This window comes from Ornithorhynchus anatinus, chromosome 5 (genome assembly GCF_004115215.2).
Source record: "Ornithorhynchus anatinus isolate Pmale09 chromosome 5, mOrnAna1.pri.v4, whole genome shotgun sequence".
Classification (NCBI taxonomy): Eukaryota; Metazoa; Chordata; class Mammalia; order Monotremata; family Ornithorhynchidae; genus Ornithorhynchus; species Ornithorhynchus anatinus.
This window is the reverse complement of record NC_041732.1, coordinates 104,622,294-104,640,062: the sequence shown is the minus strand read 5'-3', so window position 1 is coordinate 104,640,062 and position 17,769 is coordinate 104,622,294. Positions and strand designations below refer to the sequence as shown.

The following is a 17,769-nucleotide window of genomic DNA, read 5'->3' as shown; positions in this document are numbered from 1 at the left end:
AGGCCTGGGTTCTAGGTACTAGGCCGCGATGCTCCTGTTGTGCAATAATTTCCTTCATAAACAAATTGTGCATAATTTCGCTTGCGACCTATGCCGGCTCCTGAATTCATCCGTTCATTCATTCAATGGTATTTATTGAGCACTTACTATGTGCAGAGCACTGGACTAAGCGCTTGGATTGGACAGTTCCGCAACAGAGACGACAGTGCTCTGCCCACAGTCGGCGCTTGGGATCGGCTCTATCTGTTGATGAATTGCACGCTCCAAACGCTTAGGACAGTGCTCTGCCCACAGAAATCACTCAATAAACACGATCGAACGAATGAATTAAATGTGATCCACTGACTGACCTGACTGACCTGAGTTCTAGTTTTGCCTCTGGACCGAAGCTCACTGTAGCCAGGGAATGTGTCCGTTCCACTGCACGCTCCCCACCGCTTAGGACAGTGCTCTTCACACAGTAAGCGCTCAATAAATACGATGGAACGAACGAATGAAATGTGATCGACTGGCTGACTTGACTGGCCTGAGTTCTAGTCCCGTCTCTAGACCGGAGCTCACTGTAGACGGGGAATGTGTCCGTTCCATTGCACGCTCCCAACCGCTTAGTACAGTGCTCTGCGCACAATAAGCGCTCAGGATCGACTCTGTTGATGAACTGCACGTTCCAAGCGCTTAGGACAGTGCTCTGCATACAGAAAGCGCTCAATAAGTACGATCGAACGAATGGATTAAATGTGATCGACTGGCTGACTTGACTGACCTGAGTTCTAATCCCGCCTCTAGACCGCAGCTCACTGTAGACGGGGAACGTGTCCGTTCTATTGCACGCTCCCAACCGCTTAGTACAGTACTCTGCACACGGTAAGCACTCGGGATTGTCTCTATCTGTTGATGAATTGCACGTAAGCGCTCAATAAATACGGTCGAACGAATGAATGAAATGTGATCGACTGGCTGACTTGACTGACCTGAGTTCTAGTCCCGCCTCTAGATTGTCAGCTCGTTGTGGGCAGGGAATGTGCCCGTTTATCGTTCTTTTGTCCTCTCCCAAGCGCTTAGTCCAGTGTTCTGCATAAGCGCTCAGTAAATACTACTGAATGAATGAGTGAGCGACTAAATGAACGAACGATCACTTGCCCGCTGCGTGACCTTGGGCAATTCATTTAACTTCTCGGTGGCTCGGTGTGGCACCAGAGGTAGGATACGTGTGGGATCGAGACCGCCGGAGTCAAGATCGTGGAGACCCGTGAGTTTCTTCAGATGTGTCTGCAGTTTAGAATAATAATAATAATTGATAATTAGGGCATTTGTTAAGCGCCTCCTATGAGAAGCAGCGTGACTCAGTGGAACGAGCCCGGGCTTGGGAGTCAGAGGTCACGGGTTCGAAGCCCGGCTCGGCCACTTGGCAGCTGGGTGACTGTGGGCGAGTCGCTTCGCTTCTCTGGGCCTCGGTTCCCTCATCTGGAAAACGGGGATGAAGCCTGTGAGCCTCACGTGGGACAACCTGATGACCCTGGATCTCCCCCAGCGCTTAGAACAGTGCTCGGCACGTAGTGAGCGCTTAACGAATCCCAACATTATTATGTGCCGGGCTCTGCAGTAAGCACTTCGGTGGTTACAAGCAAATGGGGGTGGACCCAGTCCCTGTCCCGCTTGGGGCTCACGGTCTCCATCCCCATCTTCCAGATGAGGGAACTGACAAGTGAAGTGACTTGTCCAAGGTCACACAAAAGGCGAGTGGCGGAGCCAGGATAGAACCCAAGACCTTCTGACTCCCGGGCCCGGGCTCCAGCCGCTGTGCAGTGCTACTTATTATAGAGTTAATAATGATAATAATAATAATAATGATAATGGTATTTGTTAAGCGCTCACTATTCATTCATTCAATAGTATTTATTGAGCGCTTACTCTGTGCAGAGCACTGGACTAAGCGCTTGGAATGGACAAATCGGTAACAGATAGAGACGGTCCCTCTCCTTTGAGGAGCTTACAGGGGGAGACGGACAGACAAAAACAATAGCGATAAATAGAATCAAGGGGATGAACATCTCATTAAAACAATAGCAAATAAATAGAATCAAGAATTACTATGCGCCAAGCACTGCTCTAAGCGCTGGGGGAGATACAAGGTCATCAGATTGTCCCCCGTGGGGCTCGCAGTCTTCATCCCCGTTTTCCAGATGAGGGAACTGAGGCCCAGAGAAGCGAAGCGGCTGGCCCAGGGTCACGCAGCGGACAAGCGGCGGAGGGGGGATTAGAACCCACATCCTCCGACTCCCAAGGCCGGGCTCTTCCCGCTAAGATCCGCTCGGTGACCACTTAATCCAGGGTAATTCCGGGGAAATCCTGGTTAACGTGAACTCGGGGTAACAAGTCACCGAGGGGGCTTCCTCCGAAGGAGCGCGTCGAAGGGTCGGAAACCACAAAACCTTCGAGCGAAAACCCAAGCGCAGTTCGGGGAAGGGGAAGGGGAAGAATCACAAAAACCCACCGGAAAACGAGGAGCCAGAATCCCGCATTTCGTCACGGAAATTCCCGGTGACCCCAAGAATCGAAGCCAGTTATGGAGTATCCCATTTTTGGCCCCGACAGGAGTCTCGAGGAGCCTGATAATCCCTTGACAGGTGAGGGAGAGGATAGTTGAAGGTCAAGAGAAAGTCCTTCAGTCAGTCGGCTGTATTTATTGAGCGCCTACTGTGTGCAGAGCGCTGTACTAAGCGCTCGGGAGAGGACAATAGAACAATAGACACATTTCCCTAACACAACGAGCTTACGGTCTGAGAAGCAGCGGGGAATAGTGATTATTCGTTCATTCGGGAGTATGTATTGAGCGCTTACTACGTGCAGGGCACTGTACTAAGCGGTTGGAACGGACAGGTCGGCAACAGAGAGAGACAGTCCCTGCCCTCCGACGGGCTCACGGTCTAATCGGGGGAGACGGGCGGACGAGGACGACGGCGATAAATAAGAATCGAGGGGATGAACGTCTCGTTAAAACAATAGCAGTAGATAGAATCGAGGCGATGTGCATCTCATTAACAAAATAAATAGGCTAATAAAAATATATACAATTTATATATGTAAAATGGAGTCAGTCCCTCATAGAGAAGCGGCGCGGCTCAGTGGAAAGAGCCCGGCTTTAGGGGTCACGGGTTCGACTCCCGGCTCCGCCACTCGGCAGCTGTGTGACTGTGGGCGAGTCGCTTCACTTCTCTGGGCCTCAGTTCCCTCATCTGGAAAATGGGGATTAACTGGGAGCCTCCCGTGGGACGACCCGATGACCCCGTATCTCCCCCAGCGCTCAGAACGGTGCTCTGCACATAGTAAGCGCTTCACAGATCCAAACATTATTACTTCACTTCTCCGGGCCTCCGTTCCCTCATCGGTAAAACGGGGCTCACGTAGGACAACCTGATTACCCTGTATCTACCTCAGCTTTTCGAGCAGAGCTCGGCACATAGTAAGCGCTTAACCAATCCCAAAATTATTATTATTATCATCCGTAAAACGGGGACGAAGACCGTGAGCCCCGTGTGGGACGAGGACAGCGTCCAACCCGATTAGTTTGTATCTACAGTGCCCGGAGCGTGGTAAGCGCTTAATAAATACCATTTATAAACAAAGAGGTGTTCAATAAATACTTTGATTGATCGAAGGAACGTAGCATGCTACGCCGAGGCTTGGTTTCGAGGGAACGTCGCCCTTCTGGAGAAGTGGCTTTGGTTGACTTTGTCTCGTTCAACAGGCTACAGGACGGCGAGTGTGATAATCGCTCTGACCGACGGAGAACTCCATGAGAATCTCTTCTTCCACGCAGAGCAGGAGGTAAGGGATGACGGCTTCGGGGAAAATAAAAAATCCTGAGCTCTTCCTAAGGAGGCGGGGTGGACCTGTGACCCGGACCCGAGCTTGGGAGTCAGAGGACCTGGGTTCTAATTCCGCCACTTGTCCGTTGCGTGACCTTGAGCAAGTCACTTCGCTTCTAGTAGAGAAGCAGCGTGGCCTATAATAATAATAACGTTGGTATCTGTTAAGCGCTCACTATGTGCCGAGCACCGTTCTAAGGGCTGGGGGAGAGACAGGGTCATCCGGTTGTCCCACGTGAGGCTCACAGGCTTCATCCCCGTTTTCCGGATGAGGTCACTGAGGCACAGAGAAGTGAAGCGACCTGCTCGAAGTCACACGGCTGACAGGTGGCGGAGCTGGGATTCGAACCCATGACCTCTGACTCCTAAGCCCGCGCTCTTTCCACTGAGCCGCGCCGCTTCTCGGGGCCTGGAAGTCAGAGGACCCGGGTTCTAATCCCAGCTCCGCCAACTGCTTGCTGTGTGACCTTGGGCAAGCACTTCCTCTGTGCTTCAGTCTCTTCATCCGTCCAACGGGGATTGAACACCTGTTCGTTTTTTATAATAACGTTGGTATCCGTCAAGCGCTTACTACGTGCAGAGCACCGTTCTGAGCGCTGGGGGAGATACGGGGTCATCGGGTCGTCCCACGTGAGGCTCACAGTTAATCCCCATTTTCCGGATGAGGTCACTGAGGCCCAGAGAAGTGAAGCGACTCGCCCACGGTCACACGGCTGACAAGTGGCAGAGCCGGGAGTCGAACCCGTGACCTCTGACTCCCAAGCCCGGGCTCTTTCCACTGAGCCACTCTGCTTCCCCTGGTATTTGTCAAGCGCTTACTATGCACCATTCATTCATTCATTCATTCATTCATTAAATGGTATTTATTGAGCGCTTAATGTGTGCAGAGCACTGTACTAAGCGCTTGGGAAGTATAATTCACCAGGAACTGTACCGAGAGCTGGGGTAGATACAAGCTAATCAGGTTGGACACAGTCCCTGCCCCACGGGGGGCTGACGGTCTTCATCCCCATTTTACAGTTGCGGGAACTGAGGCCCAGAGAAGCGAAGTGACTTGACCGAGGTCGAACAGCAGACAAGCGGCAGAGCAGGGATTAGAACTCAGGTCCTTCTGACTCCCAGGCCTGGGCCCAACCACTAGCCTAGACTGGAGAAGCAGCGTGGCTCAGCGGAAGGAGCCCGGGCTAGGGAGTCAGAGGTCATGGCTTCATTCATTCAATAGTATTTATTGAGCGCTTACTATGGGCAGAGCACTGTACTAAGCGCTTGGGATGGACAGATCGGTACCAATGTACAAATCGGTTCGAATCCCGGCTCCGCCCCTTGTCAGCTGGGAGACCGGGGGCAAGTCACTTCGCTTCTCCGGGCCTCAGTGACCTCATCTGGAAAACGGGGATGAAGACGGTGAAGCCTCCCGTGGGACGACCCGATGACCCTTTATCTCCCCCAGCGCTTAGAACGGTGCTCGGCACAGAGTAAGCGCTTAACAAATACCGACATTATCATTATTATTAGACCCACGCTGCTTCCCTACTGCTCTCTTGATGCTCTCCCTCCTATTTAGACCGTGAGCCCTGTGGAGGACAGGGACCCCCTCCAACCTGCTCGACCTCTATCTATCCCAGCGCTTAAAACACTGCCTGACGCGTATCAAGCGCTTAACCAACCCCGTGATTGATCGTATCCACTGAATCTCCCGGTCGTATTTACGGAGAACTTACTGAGTATGGAGCACCAGAGTAAGCACTTGGGACGCTGTGACAGCGTGTTTAATAATAATAATAATAATGTTGGTATCTGCTAAGCGCTTACTACGTGCAGAGCACTGTTCTAAGCGCTGGAGTAGATACAGGGTCATCGGGTCGTCCCGTGTGAGGCTCACGGCTAATCCCCATTTTACGGGTGAGGTCACTGAGGCCCAGAGAGGTGAAACGACTCGCCCGCGGTCACCCGGCTGACGAGCGGCAGAGCCGGGAGTCGAACCCATGACCTCTGACTCCCAAGCCCGGGCTCTTTCCACTGAGCCGCGCTGCCTCTCTACCGTGTCCAACCCAATCTGCTTGTATCCACCCCAGAGCTTAGTACGGTGTCTAGCCCAGAGTGAACGCTGAAGAAATGCCGTAACTGAGAAGCCGCACGGTGTAGCGGATAGAGCGTGGGGGCGGGAGTTATAAGGTGGTGGGTTCGAATCTCGGCTCCACCAGTTTTCAGCCGGGTGAGCTTGGGTAGGTCACTTCACTTCTCTGGGTCTCATCTGTAAAACGGGGATTGAGATGGTGAGCCCCGCGTGGGTCAGGGATCGGGTCGGACCTCATTTGCTTCCGTCGACCCCAACGCTCAGTACGCCGCCTGGCACGTAGCGAGCGTTTAACAAATGCCTCAGTTGTTATCACTTTCCCGACGCTTAGTATTCATTCAGTGGTTCATTCCGTAGTATTTCAGAGAAGCGGCGTGGCTAGAGAAGCAGCGCGGCTCAGTGGGAAGGGCACGGGCTTCGGAGTCAGAGGTCGTGGGTTCGAGTCCCGCCTCGGCCACTTGTCGGCTGGGTGACCTTGGGCAAGTCACTTCACTTCTCGGTGCCTCGGCTACCTCACCTGGAAAATGGGGATGGAGACCGTGAGCCCCGCGTGGGACAACCTGATTCCCTTGTGTCTGCCCCAGCGCTTAGAACAGTGCTCGGCACCAACGTTATTATCATTAGTATTCATTGAGCACTTACTATGTGCAGAGCACTGTGCGAAGCGCTTGGAATGGACAAATCGGTAACAGACAGAGACGGTCTCTGCCCTTCGACGGGCTTACGGTCTAATCGGGGGGAGACGGGAACAATAGCAATAAATAGAATCAAGTATTCTATTTTAGTTCTATTTAGGATTGATTAGTACAGTGCTCTTTGATTGACTGACTGATTTGCTCACCGAGTCAGGGGGTGACACCGCGTTCAGCGTTCAACCCCCTAATTCCGGGTCTCTTTTTGCTTTTTCCAGGCCAACCGGTCTCGGGATTTTGGGGCGACGGTCTACTGTGTGGGCGTGAAGGATTTCAATGAGACGCAGGTATGGGCCGGGACTCCGGGGACCCGGGCATCCGGGCGACGCTCCCTCGCCGCCCACCCGCCGCTGGGCCGGGTCCCCGGGGACCCGCTCCGAGGGGAGGAGAGCCCAGGGCGGCCCGCTTGGACGGGACCCCCGATCTGGGGAGACCTGGGGGGGACGGTGGGGGCGGTGGGCAGGGCCCTGGCCCGGCTGATCCCGCCTGCCGGGGTCAGAGGTCGGGGGTCCTTGCGTCTTCCAGAGGCCGAAGCAGAGATCTGGGGGGCGTGGGAGTGGGCGGAGGGACCGGTCGGGTCGGCCGGGTGGGTGGCGAGGGTCTCGTCCGTTAAATCGAAGGGGGGCGGGGGGGCGGAGAGGAGGATCTCGCTGGGCTGGGGAGGGAGGTCTCGTTCGGATGGGGAAGCAGCGTGGCTCAGTGGAAAGAGCCCGGGCTTCGGCGTCGGAGGTCGTGAGTTCGACTCCCGGCTCTGCCGCTTGTCAGCTGTGTCACCGTGGGCGAGTCGTTTCACTTCTCTGGGCCTCAGTGACCTCATCCGTAAAATGGGGATTAACCGTGAGCCTCACCCGGGACGACCCGATGACCCCGTATCTACTCCGGCGCTTAGAACGGTGCTCTGCACGTAGTAAGCGCTTAACAAATGCCAACAGTATTATCATGGATGAGCCGGGGGGCCCGGAGCCTGGAGGGGGGTCTCTCAAGTCGAAGGATGGACGCGATGGTCTCTAGTCGCCATTGGGGGTCACGCCCCGAGCCTCCTTTTCTTAAAAAAAATCCGGTGATGGGATGGCCTCGGCGGTGGGAGAGCCTCTCAGGGCCCGGGGATCCGGGGAGCCAGGAAACCGGGTGGCCACGGAGCCCGAGAGCCCGCGGGCCGGGGGGGCCAGCTGGGCCTGCAGCCATCCGGGCCTCACGGAGGACCCTCCCTCTGTCCCCCTCTCGCCCCGTCCCTCTCCCAGCTGGCCCGCATCGCCGACAGCAAGGACCACGTGTTTCCGGTAAATGACGGCTTCGAAGCTCTGCAGGGGATCATCGACTCGGTGAGTAGCGGACATCTCCCCCGGGGCCGCCGACAGCCTCTCCGGGGGCCTCCAGAACGACTCCTTCCTCGGGAACCCCCCGGCCCCCGTCTGTGGGCCGGGGTCACCCCCGGGAGAGAGTCCCGGAGGGAAAGCGGGGGGCTTTTGAAGTACACCGCAACTTCCCCAGAGGACCCCGACCATCTCGTCCTCTCTTTAACCCTGGGAGGGTGAGAGAAGCGGGAAGCCGATCGCCATCTCGCAGACGGGGAGACTGAGGCCCGGAGAGGTTGAGCGACGCGCCCGGGGTCTCACGGCAGTCCCGTCTCCTCACCCTACTAACGCTCGTTAAGAAGGATTAATTCCGATCCATCGGCGCTGGAGTTTCCTGGGGCGTGGGGAGACTGAACGTTCTGTAGAAAAATGATGCGGGCCGCCGAGTGAAATATGGACTGGCGCGGGGAGAGGCGGGAGGCAGGGAGGTCCGAGAGGAGGCTGATATAGTCATCGAGGCAGGATAGGACAGCGTGGCTCAGTGGCAAGAGCCCGGGCTTGGGAGTCAGAGGGCGTGGGTTCTACTCCCGGCTCCGCCGCTTGTCAGCTGTGTGACCCTGGGCAAGTCACTTCATTTCTCTGTGCCTCAGTGACCTCGTCTGCAAATATGGGGATTAAAAAATGTGAGCCCCACGTGGGACAGCCTGATTATCCCGTATCTACCCCAGCGCTTAGAACAATGCCCTGCACATAGTAAGTGCCTAACAAATACCATAAGTGGGATGGCGCACAGGCCTGGGAGTCAGAAGGCCGTGGGTTCTAATCCCGGCGCTGCCACTCGTCCGCTGGGTGGCCTTGGGCGAGTCGCTTCACTTCTCTGGGCCTCGGTTCCTTTATCTGTAAAATGGGGGTTGGGGCTGTGAGCCTCTTGGAGGACAGAGGCTGGGTCCAACCTGCTTAGCTTGTACTCACCCCAGTGTTTAGAAGAGTGCTTGGCACATCGTAAGCGCTTAAGTACCATAATTATTAATTATTATTATTATAAGTTCCTGGATGGGCATGGCAGCAATTTGGATGGAGAGGAAAGGATGGACTTTAGAGATGTCGCGGAGGCCGAACCGACAAGATTGGGTGACAGATCGAGTACGCGGTCGGATGAAAGAGACGAATCAAGGGTAGCGCCAAGGTTACGGGCTCGTGAGACAGGGAGGATGGTGGTATTGTCTACAGTGATGAGAAAGTCAGGGGGAAGACAGGATTCTGGGGGAAGACAAAGAGCTCCGGTTTGGACGGGTTGAATTCCGGAGGTCGGCGGGACGTCTAGGGAGAGATATCCTGAAGGCAGGAGGAGATGCCGAAAGGGAGGGAGATCAAGACCGGAAAGGGAGATTTGGGAATCATCCACGTAGAGAGGGTAATTGCTGTGGGAGCGCATGAAAAGGGGGAGATGGAGAAGAGAAGGGGAGCCGGAACCGAGCCTCGAGGGAGGCGGAGGAGGAGCCCCCCGAAGGAGACCCGGAACGAGCGGCCGCAGACGGAGGAGGAGACCCGGGAGGGGACGGGGTCGGCGGAGCCGAGGTTGGAGAACCTTTCCGGGAGGAGGGGGCCGTCCGCGGCGTCGAAGGCCGCCGAGAGGCGGAGGAGGACGAGGGTGGAGTAGAGGCCGTCGGATTCGGCGAGAAGGAGCTCGTCGGCGACCTTCGACAGGGAGGTTTCGATGGAGGGAAGGGGGCGGAAGCCAGATTCGAGAGGGGGCCAGAGAGAATCAGAGAAGAGGAAGGGGCGGCGGAGGGGATAGACCAACTTCCTCGAGGAATTGGAGAGGAGCGATATCCCGAGGGATCCGTCGGGCGAAAGGAGGGTTTGTTGTTGGTTTTTTAAGATGGGGAGGGAGGGTCCCGTTTGAAAGCAGGGGGGAGGTTGCCACTGGAGGGTGAACTGTCGAAGTGAACTGTAGATATTGGAAGTCTCCGTAGGGGAGCAGTACAGATTTACGGGGAGGAGGCGCGTGGGAGAGAAGGCAAGCGAAGAGGTTGTGGTCGGACAGAGGGATTTGAGAGCCGGCGAGGGGAGAGACTGAGCGGAGGTTAGAGATGATGAGAACGAGCCTGTGTCCGAGTGGGTGAGTGGGCGAGGTGTGGCTGAGTGGGCGAGGTGGGGTGGAGCAGGAAGCCAGTGGAGTTGAGGAGTGACAGAAGGCGGGCGGCGGAAGGGGTCGTCGGGAACCTCCGCGCGGCTACCCAGGTCCCCGGGGATCGACGGAGGGATGGAGAGAGAGAGAGAAGGAACGTGACGACGGAATCGGGATGGTTAAAGAAGTCGGAGGTGGGACCTGGGCGGCGGGAGGTGACCGCGACTGGAATCGGGAGCGGGGGACAGAGGCGGATGAAAAGGGCTTCCAAGGAAGGGAAAGAAAGGGATGAGGGAGGCGGGATGGCGAGAAGGCAGAAGCGGGGCGCGAGGAGGAAGCCGACGCCTCCTCCCTGCCCGGGGAGTCCGGGGGAGCGGGAGAAGACGCGGCCTCCGCTGGAGAGGGCCGCAGGGGAGACCGGGGCGTCCGGGGAGAGCCAGGATTCGGGGATGGCGAGGAGGAGGAGGAGGAGGAGTGACCGAGACAGGAACGGGTCATATCTGTTACCGATCTGTACATTCCAAGTGCTTAGTACAGTGCTCTGCACATAATAAGCGCTCAATAAATACTATTGAATGAATGAAAGGATGAAGGGAAGCTCCCCCATGATGGAGTGGGCTTTCCTCAGGCACGCAATAGGGTGTCCAGTACAGCCCTCTTCACACAGTATGGCATCCAGTACAGTTCTCTGAACAGAGTGGGGTGCTCAGTAATAATGATGTTGGTATCTGTTAAGCGCTTACTATGTGCCGAGTACCGTTCTCAGCGCTGGGGTAGACATAGGGGAATCAGGTCGTCCCACGTGGGGCTCACAGTCTTAATCCCCATTTTACAGATGAGGGAACTGAGGCACAGAGAAGTCAAGTGACTCGCCCACAGTCACACAGCCAAGTGGCAGAGCTGGGATTCGAACTCACGAGCCCTGACTCCAAAGCCCGTGCTCTTTCCACTGAGCCACGCTGCTTCTCTACGGTCCTCCGCACGCAGGAGGGCATCCAGCACAGTGCTCTGCACCTGGCAGGTGCCCGTTTGTCACCCGTCGAGATGTTCAGCACCCCAGGGTCACCTTGGGACACAATTATAACGGTCTGGATACAGTTGGGCTTCCAGTACAGTCCCCTGAACACAGTGGGGCGCTCAGTACGGACCCCTGTACGCAGTAGGATGACCGTTTTCATCACCGTGCACATGGTAGAAATACAATGAATATGAATGATTCAACAGCATTGGAGAAGCAGCGTGGCCTAGTGGATAGAGCCCGGGCCTGGGAGTCAGAAGGACCCGAGTTCTAATCCTGGCTCCGCCTCTCGTCCGCTGGGTGACCTTGGGCGAGTCACTGCACTGTGCCTCAGTTCCCTCATCTGTGAAATGGGGATGGAGACCGTGAGCCCCACGTAGGGCAGGGATTGGGTCCAACCCGATTTGTTTGGATCCACCCCGGCGTTTAGTACGATGCCTTGCACATAGTAAGCGCTTAACGAATGCCACAGTGATTATTACGGCTACAGTCATCAGCGATATCGAGAACAGTGCTTGGCACGTAGTAAGCGCTTAATAAACACCACAATTATTATTATTATTAATGCTATTATATTGCCAATGGTATATTCTATGAATAATAATTCGGTTATTAATAATAGCAACCATAATACAAATAATGGTAGTTCTCGAGTGCTTACTCTGTGCCAGGCATCGTCACGCACGAAAGGCAGTGAGGTGTATAATAATAATAATAATAACGATAATGATGGTATTTCTTAAGCACTTACTATTCATTCATTCAACGGTATTCACTGAGCGCTTACTGCGTGCAGAGCACTGTACTAAGCGCTTGGAAAGTCCAACTGGGCAACAGAGAGAGACGATCCCCGCCCAACGACGGGCTCGCGGTCTAGAAGCAGGAGACGGAACAAGACGAAACAAGCAGACAGGCATCGATAGCTTCAAATGTGTCCTAAAGCGCTGCCGTGTGAGTCATATCGTTCCCAAGCGCTCAGTGCGGCGCTCCGCACACAGCAGGCGCTCAATAAATGCCACTGAATGAATGAGGGGGGAATTTCTCCATTTGGGGATCAAAGACAATTGCCATCCCCCGAGTCTCTTTCCCCTGCAGAGAGGAGGTGCTAAAATTAGAAATCAGAACCGTCCGAGGGCCTGGAAGAAGCGAAGCTTTGAAGCTCTAAAGAATTTCAGGAGGAAGTCTGGCTTTTCGCTAGCTGGTGAGGCAGGAACGTCGCCGTGGCTTTTCCACGGAGAGCTCTCACAGATCATAACTCAGAAATCCAACACGGGCGGCGCAAGCCTTCTGCTGAAAATAGCAAGTTCGGCTTCGGCTCACGATAACTCCGTTCGCTGCTACAGTCGTTCATTCGATAATAATAATGGTGGCATCTGTTAAGCGCTTACTACGTGCAGAGCACCGTTCTAAGCGCTGGGGGAGACCCGGGGGGATCAGGTTGTCTTAATCTCATTTTCCAGATGAGGGAACTGAGGCCCAGAGAAGTGAAGGGACTCGCCCACAGTCACACAGCTGATAAGTGGCAGAGCGTGGATTTGAACCCATGACCTCTGACTCCCAAGCCCGGGCTCTTTCCCCTGAGCCACGTGAATCTTTAAATCCTATCTACTGAGCGCCTACTGGGGGGGGGGGCAGAGCACCGGACTAAGCGCTTGGAATGGACAACTGGGCAACAGATAGAGACCATCCCCGTCCGACGACGGGCTCACGGCCTAAAGGCCATTTAATCTAGTCGGTCATTCGATCGTCCCCTCGCCGGGCGGCACCCGGAGAGTTTCCAGGCCTCCGCCGGCCCCGGCTACGGGAGGGAGAGCGGAGCGGAGGCCCGGCCGGTCCGTTCCCGGCCGGGCCCGGTGGCCGGCGAGGGGCGGCCCGGCGGCTACGGGCCCGAAACTCCCCCGCGCCGGGCGGCCCGGGAGAGGGTCGAGGGCGGAGACCGGAGCTGACCGCGCGGAAGGCGGCGACGGTCAACCGCCGCCCCGTTTTTCCCCGGAAAACTCTGCGGATCCACGGCCGGAACGACGGCGGAGGGAGAGCGGGGCCTTCTCGGAGAGATGCGGCCGTGGAGGCGCCCTGGGTCTCGGATGACTCGACAGCCTAAGACAAGACATGGGTCGTGTTTATTGAACGCTTACTGTGTGCAGAGCACTGTACTAAGAGCTTGGGAGAGTCTGATGCAACAACAAACACACACATTCGGGACAAGTCACTTCACTTCTCTGGGCCTCAGTTCCCTCATCTATAAAATGGGGATTGCTCATTCATTCAGCGGGATTTACTGAGCGCTTACTAGGTGCAGACCACTGTACTAAGCGATTGGAACGGACAATCGGGCAACAGATAGAGACGATCCCCGCCCAACGACGGGCTCACCGTCTAATCGGGGGAGACGGACGGACAGAAGCCAGGCAACTTAATCACTGAATGGAGGGGATGGACACCTTATTAACCTCATTAACCTTATTAACAAAATAAATAGGGTAATGAAAATATATACAAATGAGCACAGCGCTGATACAGCGAGCCCCACGTGGGACTCCGACCCGATTCGCTTGTACCCACCCCAGCGCTTAGTCAGAGATCATGGGTTCGAATCCCGGCTCTGCCACGTGTCAGCTGGGTGACTGTGGGCAAGTCACTTCACTTCTCGGTGCCTCGGTTACCTCATCTGTAAAATGGGGATGAAGACTGTGAGCCCCACGTGGGACGACCTGAGTCCCTTGTGTCTACCCCAGCGCTTAGAGCAGTGCTCTGCACATAGTAAGCGCTTAACAGATACCAACGTTATTATTATTTATTATCGCGGTGCCCGGCGCCCAGTAAGCATTTAAAACATAATACGACGATGATGACGACGATGATTACTTGCCCGAGGTCCCACTGCAGACAAGAGGCGGGACTGGGATTAGAACCCAGGTCCTTCTGACCCCCAGCCCCGGGTTCTAACCACTTGGCCACCTTGCTTCTCTTCCCCCTTGCCGGGCTGCAGCAAGGGCTGAATCGAAAATCCCCCGGGGCCCGACGCGTGGCGGAGGACGGAACGGTAGAAGAAGGAAAATCAGTGGACGGTGTGAGACGTAAGAAAAATGAAGGACATTCTGGAGGAGGCACCGTGGTCTAGTAGTGTGGGTCATAATGATAACAATAATAATAATTGTGGTATGTGGTAAGCACTTACTATATTCAAGGCATAGTACTAAGCGCTGGGGAGGATATGAGCAGATCGGTTCGGACGCAGTCCCCGTCCCACATGGGGCTCACACTTTTAATCCCCATTTGACCGATGAGGTCACTGAGGCCCAGAGAAGTAAAGTGACCGGCCCAAGGTCCCGCAGCAGACGAGTGGCGGAGCCGGGATTAGAACCCAGGTCCTTCTGACTCCCGGGCCCGGGGTCTCTCCGCCGAGCTACGCCGCTTCTCTGATAACGAGGAACCGCTCAGCTCCTAGCCGCAGCCCTTCTCGGTGGAAAGAGCCCAGGCTTGGGAGTCAGAGGCCACGGGTTCGAATCCCGGCTCCGCCCCTCGTCCGCCGTGGGACCGTGGGCAAGTCATTTCACTTCTCTGGGCCTCAGTGACCTCATCTGGAAAATGGAGATTAAGATTCTGAGCTTCCCGTGGGACAACCCGATGACCCCGGATCTCCCCCAGCGCTTAGAACGGTGCTCTGCACAAGGTAAGCGCTTAACAGATACCAACGTGATTATTATTATCCATCGATCAATGGACCGGTGGTATTTACTGAGCGCTTAATGGATGCAGACCGATGGTCTAAGTCCCAGAAATTCATTCAGGAGTACCCATGGAGCGCTTACCGGGTGCGGAGCACTGTGCTAAAATCTCCGTTCTCCCAACAGTCCGACAGTCTACTCTGCCTGCAGGGGAAGCGTCTGGCTGGATTTATGGAAAGGCTAATGGGAATATTTTAGAATAACATTCTATTACAAAGCTGTCAGACTTTGGACGGAAAGTGTTTACACAGTCCAGAGTTTCCAACTGCGTGGCCAAGATTCTGAATTTGATCACAATTAGGGATTTGTTGTTTGGCGGCGTCATCCCCGAGAGCCAGAATTCACCCTTTTCCACACACGAGCACACTCCACTGTACTCTCCCACACCCTTAGACCAGCGCTCTGCACAGAGTAGATTGTCGGCTCCTTGAAGACGGGGATTATCTCCACCGACTCCGTCGTAGTCTCCCAAGCGTCCAGTACAGTGCTCTTCGCCTAATAGACTGTAAACTCCTTGAGGGCGGGGATTATCTCTACCGACTCGGTCGTACTCTCCCCGGCGTTCAGTACAGCGCTCTCGCCTAATAGACTGTAAACTCCTTGAAGGCGGGGATTATCTCTACCGACTCGGTCGTACTCTCCCCGGCGTTCAGTACAGCGCTCTTCGCCTAATAGACTGCAAGCTCCTTGAAGACGGGGATTATCTCTACCGACTCGGTCGTACTCTCCCCGGCGTTCAGTACAGCGCTCTTCGCCTAATAGACTGCAAGCTCCTTGAGGACGGGGAGAGGACGGGGAGAGGACGGGGAGAGGACGGGGATCGTGTCTACTGACTCTATTATAATCATAACGAGGATGGCATTTGTTGAGCGCTTCCAAGGTGCCAAGCGCTGTTCTAAACGCTGGGGTAGATTTAAGGTCATCAGGTCGCACCACGCGGGGCTCACAGTCCTCATCCCCTTTTTCCCGATGAGGCCCGGAGAAGTGAAGCGACTTGCTCGGCCGAGAGGCGGCGGGGGCGGGATTCGAACCCACGACCGCCGACTCCCCAGCCCGGGCTCTTGCCACTGAGCCCCGCTGCTTCTCTCCCAAGTCCTCAATCCGGTGATCTGCACAGAGCGGACTGGAAGATCCCGGCTCCCCCCTCGTCCGCCGCGGGACCTTGGGCAAGTCGTTTCGCTTCTCTGGGCCTCGGTTCCCTCATCCGGAAAATGGGGACGGAGACCGTCAGCCCCACGTGGGACGGGGCCCGGCTCCGACCCGATGACCTCGTATCTACCCCAGCGCTTAGTACAGCACCTGGCACATCGTAAGCGTTGAGCGCAGCCCATCGTTATTATTATTACTCTTGTGTCTACTACGCCCCTCACAACCCACACCAAATTCAGGGCATTCAAAGAGTATGACAGGGACTTTGCTCTGGGAGGAATGAAGAGTGTGAGCTGGGGTGTGGTGGGAGAGGAGAATGGATAACAAGGCCGTCCACCCCCTCGCCCCCTCCTACCTCTCCTCCCTTCTCGCTCTCCGCCGGCCACCCCGCACGCTCCGCTCCTCCGCCGCCCGCCTCCTCGCCGGCCCCCGGTCTCGCCCGTCCCGCCGTCGACCCCCGGGCCGCGCCCTCCCGCGGTCCCGGGAGGCCCTCCCTCCTCGCCTCCGCCGAACTCATTCTCTTCCCCTCTTCAAAACCCTCCTGAGAGCTCACCTCCTCCGAGAGGCCTTCCCACACTGAGCTTCCCCTTTTCCCTCTGCTCCCTCCACCCTCCCTTCACCTCTCCGCAGCTAAACCCTCTTCTCCCCCCTTTCCCTCACCTTCTCCCCCTCTCCCATCCCAGCCCCTCGGCACCGTACTCGTCCGCTCGACCGTCTCTATCTTCGTCACCCTATTTATTTTGTTTAATGAGACGTACATCGCCCTCATTCTATTTAGTCGCCGTCGTCTTTAGGAGACGTCCTTCCCCTCGACTCTATCTATCGCCGTCGTCCTCGTCCGCCCGTCGGAGGGCGGGGACCGTCTCCATCTGTTACCCATCCGTCCATTCCGAGCGCTTAGTCCGGCGCTCTGCACGTAGTAAGCGCTCAATCAATACTGTTGAATGAATGAATGAATGAATGAATAACGAAGCCAGTGATGAGGAGAGTTTGCTGGAAGCAGAGAGGAATGCACAATTAGAGACGCAGCGTGGCCTCGCAGAAAGAGCCCCGGCCTGGGAGTCAGGAGACCTGGGTTCCGATCCCGACCCCGCCACTTGTCCGCCTTGTGACCTCGGGCTAGTCACTTCACATTTACGGGCCTCAGTTCCCTCGTCTGTCAAATGGGGATAAAGACTCCGAGTCCCTCGCGGGACGGGGACGGTGTCCGACCCGATTAGCTCGTAACTACCCCGGTGCTCAGTAGAGTACCTGGCACGTGCTAAGCGCCTAACGGATACCGTGGGAAGAAAATGTCGCCCTCCCCGCCCCGGTTTCTATTTAATAATGATGGTACTTCTTAAGCGCTTACTATGAGCCGGGCCCCGTCTTAAGCGCTGGGGTGGATCCCAAATGGGATCGATGGCGGTCCCTGTCCCACACGGGGCTCCCGGCCTCCGTCCCCATTTTACCGAGGAGGTCGCTGAGACCCAGAGGAGTCGGCTGTGTGACCTTGGGCGGGTCACTTCACTTCTCTGGGCCTCGGTTCCCTCATCTGGAAAGTGGGGACGAAGCCGGTGAGCCCCACGGGGGACAACCCGAAGACCCTGTATCTCCCCCGGCGCTTAGAACGGCGCCTGGCACCTAGTACGCGCTTAACAGATACCGACATTATTATTATCAGGCGACTTACGCCAAAGGTCCCACGGCAGACAAGAGGTGGGACGGGGATTAGAACCCAGGACCTCCTGACCCCCGGGCCCGGGCCGGAGCCATTACGTCACGCTGCTTCTACAGGAGGAGATTAGTCTAAGCTTGGAAGCGGAAAATC

General features: G+C 55.9%; 1 protein-coding gene across 1 annotated transcript in view; it reads left to right on the top strand.

Moving 5' to 3' along the window:
• The window catches only part of ANTXR1 (ANTXR cell adhesion molecule 1), a 183,986-nt gene that overhangs the window by 35,370 nt on the left and 130,847 nt on the right, over positions 1-17,769 (top strand). Inside the window, exons 6-8 of the mRNA XM_029066000.2 lie at positions 3,749-3,828; positions 6,857-6,925; positions 7,880-7,960. Coding sequence (XP_028921833.1) covers positions 3,749-3,828; positions 6,857-6,925; positions 7,880-7,960 — 230 coding nt within the window. The remainder of the gene's footprint in view (positions 1-3,748; positions 3,829-6,856; positions 6,926-7,879; positions 7,961-17,769) is intronic.